At 35.9% G+C, this 10,862-nt stretch overlaps 1 protein-coding gene across 2 annotated transcripts; it reads left to right on the top strand.

Annotated features, from left to right (window-relative positions):
* The first annotated feature begins 1,060 nt into the window (after nucleotides 1-1,060).
* LOC147537276 (putative cytosolic oligopeptidase A) lies at nucleotides 1,061-10,266 on the top strand. Of its 2 annotated transcripts, XM_086643297.1 has the most exons (18): nucleotides 1,061-1,120; nucleotides 1,557-2,270; nucleotides 2,498-2,665; nucleotides 2,785-2,908; nucleotides 3,986-4,062; nucleotides 4,810-4,953; nucleotides 5,060-5,290; nucleotides 5,367-5,457; nucleotides 5,986-6,107; nucleotides 6,890-6,997; nucleotides 7,095-7,340; nucleotides 7,506-7,651; nucleotides 8,103-8,220; nucleotides 8,797-8,956; nucleotides 9,059-9,090; nucleotides 9,232-9,297; nucleotides 9,591-9,662; nucleotides 9,894-10,266. In XM_086643297.1, exons 2-18 carry the CDS (start codon nucleotides 1,665-1,667, stop codon nucleotides 9,972-9,974), a joined length of 2,592 nt encoding a protein of 863 aa, XP_086499423.1. In that variant the 5' UTR covers nucleotides 1,061-1,120; nucleotides 1,557-1,664; the 3' UTR covers nucleotides 9,975-10,266. The 2 variants fall into 2 exon arrangements, with proteins under 2 accessions (XP_086499423.1, XP_086499422.1); XM_086643296.1 differs by lacking the exon at nucleotides 1,061-1,120 and having other exon boundaries at nucleotides 1,723-2,270.
* The last annotated feature ends 596 nt before the right edge of the window (nucleotides 10,267-10,862 follow it).

The following is a 10,862-nucleotide window of genomic DNA, read 5'->3' as shown; positions in this document are numbered from 1 at the left end:
GCTTTACCAACCAAGAAGAGGGCACTTAAAAGTATCAGACAAGTTTAGAAAATGTGCTTGACGTGTAAAAAATGTGCTTGATGTGTAAGGAATATGAAGAAGGTGTAGATCATTTACTCCGAACTTGTAAGGTGGCGAGAGAGAGACTTGAATGAATTCCCCTTCAATTTGAGATTGAAAGGTGATGAGAGATTCCCATATTTGGTGTTTCAATGGATAAACAGTGATGAATGAGTTATTGCTGTAAGGGTTTACGTTGCATAGTGTTGCACATTAAATGCATCTTTGAAGGGACAATACCAAACTGTTATACCATTATCCACGAGACACAACTATGTATAATGACTTCGCTTGCTCAAAACATGGTAAACAAAGTTTTGACGCTCAAGACGAGGGAAATATCATCGATCCAGTCCAAACTGGATTCCTCCGGACCATGAACGACGTAAGTTTAATGTTGATGGTGTGTTTACGAAAGGAAGAACCACCTCAGCTGTTGTATATATATATATATATATATATATATATATATATATATATATATATATAGAAGTTACGAGGGTATGTTTAGAAACAGAAATCAAGGCTATAAACTTGGCAGCCTCGCCAGCTTTATCTATTCTCGAGTATGAAAGCATAATTGAGGGAGATGCATCCTCAGTAGTTACAACTTTTCCCGAAGGACTCTGAAGACGTGCTTAGATTATGAAAATCAAAATTAAAACCACCAAACTTCAGAATTGTTCATTTTCTCTTTGCCCTCAATCGACAAACCAAGTAGCTCATTTGTTAGGTCTATATGCTTTTAATTTGAACTAGGTCAACCTCAAGAGATCTTTCTGATTCCTCGGTGCAATGTAAGTCAGTTGCCAAAAGATACAACCAACATTCTTTTAAGTTCTAGTAGGTAATAAATTGTTGCATTTGCCTCTTCCATCATAAAAAAAAGATCTTATTTCCAAATGGACATAATATCTTCTTAAATCTTAACCACATCTTTGCATAAACTTATGAAAATCTAAATGATTTGATATAAAAATTGAGTCATCAATGCATGGAGTGGGGTGGTAATATAACACTCGTTCTTTTTTGAAACCCCGAAATCATATTTCATTCATAAGTGAGAGCATCTCCAATGCAACACTCAATCTTAGAAACTCCGAGTGCCATGTAGGATTTTTAGAGTTTTTTCTTAAATATCATCTCCAATGCAACACTTTATTTGGATCTCTAAGATGACGTGTCGAGAGTGAAATAGAAATATCTCAAGAGGACACTCTATTTCTAGAGTGTCCTCTTGAGATATCTCTAATTGTCCAACTCATCAATATTTGATTTTCAACCAATAGAAATCAAGTCTTCTATATTTTCTAAAATAACTAATTATTTATTTACAAAAATAACTATGCCACATAAGTAAATAAGATAAGTTTAGAGTTTTGCATCGGAGACAACGAGAAATTGAAGATCTCTATTAACGCCACATAGGAGTGAGAATCTCAATTGAAACTTGACACATATGATGAATGGAGATTTTTTTGAGTTTTGCATTGGAGATGCTCTGATACAATCACAAATTTTGAGGGATAAAATGTTATTCTTCTCGACCAGATACTTGAGAGTTATATAAGTAAGTTCGCAAAACTTCGAATGTAAAGTGCCTCATGTATGGAGAGAAATTCACTAGACACTCCTTTTACAGTAGCACCTCATGTAAATTGACAAAGACTTTTATCTTCAACCCCAAAATTTTCTCTTGCCAAACAAAAAAAATGAGTCCAAAAATCTTAACCAATAAAAGATCAAAACTCATAATCACTATCTTTCTTCTTACACTACTAGTACTATCAAATATGCTAATGGCTACTACTTCTTTCTCTTCAACTGTGTCTCGTTCAATTCGATTAAAACCTAGCATTCTTAAACGTTCATTTTATCCCTTAATTTCTCCTAAACATCTCTCTAAATCCCTACCTTGTCCTCTCTGGTCTTCTGCTTTCTCTCTCTGTCTTTCTCAACTCCACAAATCTTCTTCTTCTTCAACCCCATTTCTTACTTCTTCTACTCGATTCTGTTCTTCTTCTTCTTCATTAATGGCTTCTGAAGCTCATAAGACTAATTCAATGTCTGAAACGACTTTACAAGAAGATGAAAAAACTTCTGATTTGATTAAAAATAACCCTCTTTTGCAAGATTTTGTTTTTCCTCCTTTTGATGTTGTTGAAGCTGAACATGTTCGTCCTGGTATTAGAGCATTATTGAAGCAACTTGTAAGTTATGATTTTGATTTCTTGTTTGGGTTTTTCTGAATCATTGATTGGTTGGTTAATTGGGGGTTAGGGTTTTCAATGTTTTTGTTAATATTTTTAATGTTTTGATACCTTGTTTGCATTTTCTGATTCACTGATTGATTGGTTAATTGGTGATAAGGGTATTGATGTTAGTGTAATTACTAATTAGGGTTTTACTTTATTGATTGATTTGGTGGAATTTGTAGGAGAATGAATTGGTTGAATTAGAGAAAACTGTTGAACCAACATGGTCAAAGCTGGTAGATCCATTGGAGAAGATTGTCGATCGATTACAAGTAGTTTGGGGAATTGTTAGCCATCTAAAATCTGTTAAGGATTCTCCTGAACTTCGTGCTGCTATTGATGAAGTTCAGGTACTATGTTTTCAATCTTGTATTTACATTCAGGGTTTAAAGATGTTTTGTTGTTAGTATATGGTTTTTTGGGGAAGATGAAACGAAAATTAATTTTATGTGTTTTGTGCTTAATGTAGCCAGAGAAAGTCAACTTCTACCTTAGGTTGGGACAAAGTAAACCTATTTACAATGCATTCAAAGCCATTCGAGAATCTTCGGATTGGCAAACACTGAGTGATGCTCGTAAACGTATAGTCGAAGGTACCATATGCAGTTCTTTATATTATTTATTTATCATTTACTAGTAGGGCTACTTTGGTGCATGGACAAGGAATGAATTATCAAGAATAGCAACCCCCTATTGTGATTCGTATTTCGTTGTACTCGCAATATTTTATTTTACTTTTTGGTTTGGTCGGAAATAAAGTTAGTACATAGTAGAGCTTCATCTAGTCCGCAGATTATTAAATTTACGATTACGATTTCAAGGGAAAGGAAATCGCGAACCCACCCACCACCTCTAGGTTAGGAATTTTCCTTCTCTGGGGATCCAATTATGTTGGGACTGCATTTCATGATGTATATCCTTGTACCAACATCACTTAGGAAATGCGATTGCTGGTAATAACATTCAATTCCCACTCGCATAACATAATCTACAAGATTTTCCTTATAGATGTTGTGTTCCTTAGGATTGAAAATCCTTCCTACAGTATCATAGCAACTTTTGATCTCCGGCAGTCATCTAAAATTCATCACTTGTGCCTTAGACAGGCATGCCGTAACTATCGTTCACTTCACGTGAATTGTCAACATTTAAAGTTGTTTTTCCTTTTGAGTATGTTTTGGTTAGGTAATACCAGTAAATGAAAACTTCGAATAAAATTAGTGGCAGCCATTTAGAGATTATCCCGGCACTGCTCTAAAATTTATTCAGTTTGCAAAGCTCAATGAAGGCATACTGTGTCACGCTTAGTCTCCAAGAGAAAATATTAATACCGGAGATGTTTTAGATTATCATTTCTTACTTCTTTTGGATAATTGAGATATACTTGCACAAAAGACGCAATGGGAAATATGTGGCATTTCAAACAGGGGAAAGCACATGAACAGAAACTATGATGGTAAAAAAACTCCTAAAGTTGTATTCTGTTGGTGACTAGTATGTAACACAAGGTCAATACCTTTATGCTGCATTCTCTATTGCGATCCTCCTATGATATAAAGATAGTAGATGGGCGATAAGGCACTGCTCAGATACATTGCTAGTTTACATGAAGTGTTAAGACTTTATTTTCTCATTTCATGGTACGACTTTTACTAATTATCTTTGTGTAGGCCAAATAAAGGAGGCTGTCCTTAGCGGAGTTTCTCTTGAAGATGATGAAAGAGAGAAGTTTAACAAAGTACAGCAGGTGAGTTTTAGTTCATTCAAATGTTTTTTCCCCCACCTTCTGCAAGTTGGTGCCTTTGTCAAAGACAAGTAACACGGAGAACTTTGTCAACCATCAATTGATATTAATAATCCACAGTTTTACATTGTGGATGAAGAGTAAGGGTGCAAAGAATTAGAAAAAAACATGAAGAGGTTGTACGGAAACTTAATGGCTGAAGAGTTACGGTCCTCTTGTTTGTAATTACATCAAATTTGCGCTTCAAAATAATGTCGAATGGTCTTAGACTCTTAGTGGATTATGTTTTGGTTATGCACTTATGCTAAGGTAGTTTGATGGACATGTGAGTGAAAGTAAACAAACATGAAAAATCATCCTTGGGGAGACAGAATTCTAGTAGAGAGGCTTAGTTTTTTTGGGGCAGGGCAGGGTTCCTTTTTGGGGGGATTATACATTTATATTAGCTTGTACGTAAAATAGCTGGGGGGCACAGAAAGAGACACCACGTTCTAGTACGATTATAATAACCAATGTTATAGAAGCTAGTATCCTTATGTTTCTATTCTGAAATGAAGATTTATGAATGATCAATAAAGGGAGCTCTTGTTTGGATGCATGGTGCCTTTTTCTGTTTTGTCCTTCTCTATGTTGTCATTGCTGCTGCACCTAGTGTATCTCTTTTTCCCCAAGAAAATAAAGTTATTCATGGTGAAATTATTGATTTCTTGCATGTGGGTCAATTCCTACTTTTACTCGCATGGTTTTCAGGAGTTGGAAAAACTATCACAAAAATTTGGGGAAAATGTTTTGGATGCCACAAAAAAGTTCGAAAAGTTAATTACTGACAAAAAGGAAATCGAAGGGCTGCCTGCTTCAGCGCTCGGTCTAGCCGCCCAAACAGCAGTTTCTAAGGTAGCTCAGCTGCTTGTGTTCAAAGTCTAGTAAATGCAGTTTCAGTTCTCTCTCTCCTTTTATTTGAATTTTTGTAGTACAATATTGATACCCAACTCCACATTAGGGCCATGAAAATGCTACTGCTGAAGATGGTCCATGGGTTATTACATTGGACGCTCCAAGCTTTCTCCCTGTTTTGCAACATGCACTTAATCGATCTTTGCGTGAAGAAGTCTACCGAGCTTATATCACCCGGGCCTCTAGTGGAGATTTGGATAATACACCAATTATTGATCAAATTCTGAAGCTTAGGTTGGAGAAGGCTAAGCTTCTTGGCTATAACAACTACGCTGAGGTATCTTTTATCATTACTTTCATTGTTTGTGATACTTCATATTCAGAAAGTTAGGGAACAACGTTTCTCGTGACAGGTTAGCATGGCAATGAAAATGGCAACAGTTGACAAAGCAGAAGAACTCCTTGAGAAGCTTCGTGGTGCTTCTTGGGATTCTGCAATTCAAGGTAGCATCACCTTTTTCCCCTTTATATCCTCTAATCTGCTGCATCAAGATATTGGTTAGTAGTTGGTACTTAGTAGTTAATAGACTTGCATCAAGGTACTTGATTTTTATGGTGTACTACGTCATGTATTAGGCTTTAACTATTTTGCAGATGTCTGAACACCTCACAGAAAGTCAGGATACGATGTAGATATAACTTCTATTGTGTTCAATGTGGTTGTATACTCCTATAGAAACATATGCAATAGGAACTGAATAACTGATTCAAAGTTGACCAAGGCCTATTTTAGTTTCCTTTTGTAGGCGTAATAAATCAAATCAATATAATATGAATATTTTCTCTTCAAAGCTGAAGTTGATAGCTAGTGCTAAGATGATCATCTACCTAGAAAAAAATCTTACTTCTATTTGTGAAAATACAAGTCATTCTTGCGATTTCTATAATTTATTGACTGAATCTAACCTGAATGTGCATATGCAATTAGTTGGCAAAGATATAATATGAGCATATATGTTCTTTGCTTTTTAGACATGGAGGATCTCCGAAATTTTTCTCGAGACCAGGGTGCTGCTGAAGCTAATGATTTGAGCCATTGGGATCTTACCTTTTGGAGTGAGAGACTTCGAGAGTCAAAGTACGACATAAATGAAGTAAGCCTAATGGGTTCTCTCTGTGTTTTACGAGTGAATCTCCTCCTATGGTTTTTTTACTTCCATATTCTTTGCTATCAAATTCTTTAGTACAACTGGAATCAGTGCAGTAAAGGATGTGATTGTTGTCTCCATTCATGTAAAATATAATATATATATATATATATATATATATATATATATATATATATATATATATTGTATGTATGTATTATATGTATATGTATATATGGTTTCTTAGGCATATTATATGAAGTTCGTATTTTATGAGCTCAAGATGAACTAGGGTTCACTACAGACATTAATCAGTGTTTGGTGTTCAGAAATCGTCCTAGGAGGCCCCGAAGAATGAATGATGACATGAATCAACTTATTTAACAAATTACTTTCAACTCTTGACTTTCTCCCTGAAAAAGTAAAATCCCGAAAATTTTCATATGAATATCACCGGAGGACAAAATCTCTCCCACACTGGAGACACTGCGAGATGCTTTCGTTCAACTTTCTCAAGATATATTGCAGAAGCGCGCGAGAGATCGAAAATAGATGCTCATAATGTATGCGTTTTAGTTAACATGTTTCCCATCAGTATGTTTTTCATATTAACCGTATGAGAAAATGCATTCAAGAACGTCTAAAGTGGCACTAATTCTGAAAGAGCTCAATGTGGTGTAAGCCTTTATAGTTTTATACTTTTTATGCACTGCTGTGTCTTATGTGGTACTTCTTTTGTCAGAGAGGCTTAACGCCTTAACTGTTGTTTCTTTGTTCACATTTTACAGGAAGAGTTGCGTCCGTTCTTTTCATTACCAAAAGTCATGGATGGCCTTTTTAGCCTGGCAAAGAGACTATTCGATATTGAAATTGAGGCTGCTGATGGCTTAGCTCCAGTAAAATATCTATTCCAAATGCTCATTTGCTTGCTACTTCGATGTTTGTATATCTTATGTTGTTAATCTCCAAATGATATGTTTTGATGTTCCATAGGTCTGGAACAATGATGTTAGATTCTACCGTGTCAATGATTCCAACGGTAACCAAATTGCGTATTTCTATTTTGATCCATATTCTCGTCCTTCTGAAAAACGTGGAGGGGCATGGATGGACGAGGTTGTTGCTCGAAGTCGTGCTCTTGCACGTGATGGTGCCTCTAGTAGGTTGCCTGTTGCTCATATGGTATGCAATCAATCACCGCCGGTGGGGGATAAGCCGAGCCTTATGACCTTCCGTGAGGTAAGTTTCACTTTAAAAGAAGCATATATTTCTGTTTGGTACTAAATTAACATCCCGGTATAAATAAGGGACATGTAAACAGGATCAATATTATAAACATCGAGCTGGTAGCTGGAGTTTTTCTTGCTCATTATCCATTGTTATGTTCGTGGTGGCAATTTGCAGGTTGAGACTGTTTTTCATGAGTTCGGTCACGCACTTCAACATATGCTCACCAAGGAAGATGAGGGTCTAGTTTCTGGTATCCGGGGCATAGAATGGGATGCTGTTGAATTACCTTCTCAGTTCATGGAGAATTGGTGTTATCATAGGTACTTATCCTACTAAATCTTTCACCTTATATCTTGAACATATTTCTTTTCTTCTGAGGTTCATTTCACTTATTATGGTCAAATGAATATTTTTTGTTTTAAATATAATGAGGAGAAAAATGGTGATGCAAGAGAGCTTTTTGAAACCTTCCTGATTTTCAAGTTTTCTCGCGCCAATTCAATACTACAATAAACTATTGACTTAGTTTCTGAAGGATCTGCATTCTTGTGGCTCCTAGCCTCCTACACTTTGGGTTGGGCTGGAAGCCATTTTTGAGCTGGATTGATTTTTTTCTGAATAATTTGAATTAATATATTGAAAAAGGTTGTGTTTGAGAACACGGGTTACATAGCTAATTGAGCTGAATCGATGAACCTTCATTTTCTCCTTATGTAGCGTGAAGGTTATCTTTCGTCATGTTTTATACTTTTCTGTTTATTGATGCTACAGGGATACTCTAATGAGCATTGCAAAACACTATGAAACCGGAGAGAGTCTCCCTGAGGAGGTTTATAAGAAACTTCTTGCAGCAAGGACTTTCCGTGCAGGCTCACAAAGCCTTCGCCAGGTTAGTTAGCTGCTGATGATATGCTTATGTTACCCACGAATCTTCTTTATCAGATCATCTTGTTAAATGGGTAGTTAGTACTTCACCTGTAAAAAAGCGTATGTTATGATTAGGGGATTAATTGAGCTAGTGGTGTGAAAGAAATTTTTATATGCTCATAAGACTGTCTTCTCAATCATCCCTATTGGGTTCTCCTTTTTATTTTCTCTCCTTTCTCACTTTCGTTTTTCTGGTTCTCTTCTCATGTTCATAGTGTAAGTGAAAGTTCAGTTCCTTTCCTCGACCTCTTTCGATAAACTTTTATTTATTAATTGAGAGAATAATTAATGCGTGTATTTTTTTTTTGTCAAAGTGAACTGATTTATACTTGGACAGTTTCATTTCATCACCATAGAGTATGTTTTGGTCATTTAGATGGATATTAGATTTACTTGTTCTAGGGTTCTCTGTACCATACAAACTAGTTTTCCTGGCTACATCTCCTAAGATCAAAACTAAGCAATTGATAATTCATTCACGATTTTAATTAAAGAAAAAAATTTTGAAACGTATCCACCTTTGTTATTGCTTACGCAGATACGGTTTTCAAGTTTAGACTTGGAGCTGCACGCAAGATATGTTCCTGGTGGGTCCGAATCTATCTATGATGTTGACCGAAGAGTGGGCGAAAGAACTCAAGTCATCCCACTTCTTCCAGAGGATAGGTTCCTTTGCAGTTTCAGCCATATATTTGCAGGTACTAAATTCATATTGCTTGAGTTGATTAGATGAACCATGAGGTTCGATGTGGTAGACGTCCTTCCCTTAGTTGGTATTGATAGCATTTTATTTCTTCCAGGTGGATATGCAGCTGGATACTACAGTTACAAGGTAACTTTCTTCTGATTTTCATTGAGTCTTAAGTACAACCAACTTATCGGACTCTTCCTATGGCAAGCAGCAAGTTGACAAAAGTCGAAATTGTCGTTTTCCTAGCCTCGGATTTTTTACTTGAAATTTTTCTTATTGCAGTGGGCAGAAGTATTATCAGCCGATGCTTTCTCTGCATTTGAGGATGTTGGATTGGACAACGATAAGGTATTGATGTTAAACCTTCGAAGTTGTCAGTGGTGTACATGCACCGATATGCACATTTTCTGTAGTGTCTGATCTCTGAGAGATAGTTCTTATTTTTATTTATATCCATCTTCGCCGAAGAAGTCTTTGAGTCGTGCACTAAACATTCTTAAGATCATCGTGAATTCCTATCTGATAACATCATGTTATTCTTTTAATGTGATATTTCTACAATAATGTTGTGGACGTGGATGAATGACTTCTCTCTCTCTCTCTCTCTCTCTCTCTCTCTCTCGTTCTACTACTTGCAACAGGCTGTAAAAGAGACGGGTCAAAAGTTCCGCGAAACTATTCTTGCTCTTGGAGGTGGAAAACCACCGCTCGAGGTTAGCTAAATTAATTTTTTTTTTTTTTTTGATATAGTAAGATCGGATCCCTGGTTTCTACAGTGAGGAGACACATGTTACCACTGACCTTCACAAATAACACCAAAATTATATTACGTGCTTTGTTTGATTTTATGAACACATTAAATACATATAAAAGTCTCGAAGCTCCATTATTGAAGATTTGTATGTCATTTCTGAATATTAACGAAACTTACTTCAATATTTCAGGTATTTGTGGAGTTCCGAGGGCGTGAACCTTCACCTGAGGCACTCCTAAGGCACAATGGCCTATTAACAGCAACTGCTTGAACATCTCTACCATCATCACTATCAGACTGCATTGAAGATTATGATCATCCTGGGCTTGCAAAACCTTTAAGTTATACGCCACAAAATTTGATTGATAAGCAGCTTTGGCCATTGTCCATTCTAGGTTAGAACACAGCATCTCATTTTAGGTATCAAGTTCTTATGTATACATTTGAAGAAGATTTCAATCACAAAAACAGGATTAAAATTGCAGAGATTTCAATGCATGTAGAGTAGGTGTTCTATTCAACAATACAGGATGCCAATACATAACTTTTTGAAGTATTTTGCATACGGTTGGTAGTTTTCTGAAATTTACTTTTAGCAACTCTTTTTTTTTTTGTTGAAACACTTTTAGCAACTCTTACGCTAGAAGCGAAGTGTTAAATGATTAGATTACGAATTACAAATGTCTGGAAAACCTCCGTTGCTATTTCGCGAGGGCTTTGGGCAAGAGGCAAACTATCCGTCCGAGTAACCTAATAGCCAAAGGCAAAATCTATCGGACTGCCTGATGCATCACTCACTACACACTGTGCCTTCCCAACTCCCCCTACCTGTATTTGGTTATCTATAATTAACATGAAGTGGCTATTAACAAGTTTAAATGACTCCAATTTCGATAATCAGAATCAGAAGAATCAGATAAAAACCAAAATTTCACTATATATGTTAGAATGGTGGACTAAAATTCAAACTTAATTGATGTCACAACCTAAAGACTATCTCTTATTGTAAGATTATACGTGTTGTCATGAAAAAATATATTTTCCTCTCATGTGCCTCTAGGCACAAGGCATATATATAATTATTTTTGTTACGTTAAATTTTTGGAAGTTGAAATGATAAAAAATTTAACTTTTTTTTGACTTATTACAAAGGAAAAAA

Source organism: Eschscholzia californica, unplaced genomic scaffold (genome assembly GCF_041429995.1).
Source record: "Eschscholzia californica isolate CP2 unplaced genomic scaffold, dmEscCali1.0.p SCAF_5, whole genome shotgun sequence".
NCBI lineage: Eukaryota > Viridiplantae > Streptophyta > Magnoliopsida > Ranunculales > Papaveraceae > Eschscholzia > Eschscholzia californica.
Note: the sequence above shows the minus strand (reverse complement) of the source record. Positions and strands in the feature narration are given on the sequence as shown.

Excerpts from the sequence above, each read along its gene's own strand:
- LOC147537276 (XM_086643297.1), top strand. The coding sequence starts at position 1,665 with ATGTATGGAGAGAAATTCACTAGACACTCCTTTTACAGTAGCACCTCA. Across the intron at positions 8,957-9,058 it reads TTTCAGCCATATATTTGCAG|GTGGATATGCAGCTGGATAC; the intron begins GTACTAAATTCA and ends TATTTCTTCCAG. Across the intron at positions 9,091-9,231 it reads CTGGATACTACAGTTACAAG|TGGGCAGAAGTATTATCAGC; the intron begins GTAACTTTCTTC and ends TTCTTATTGCAG.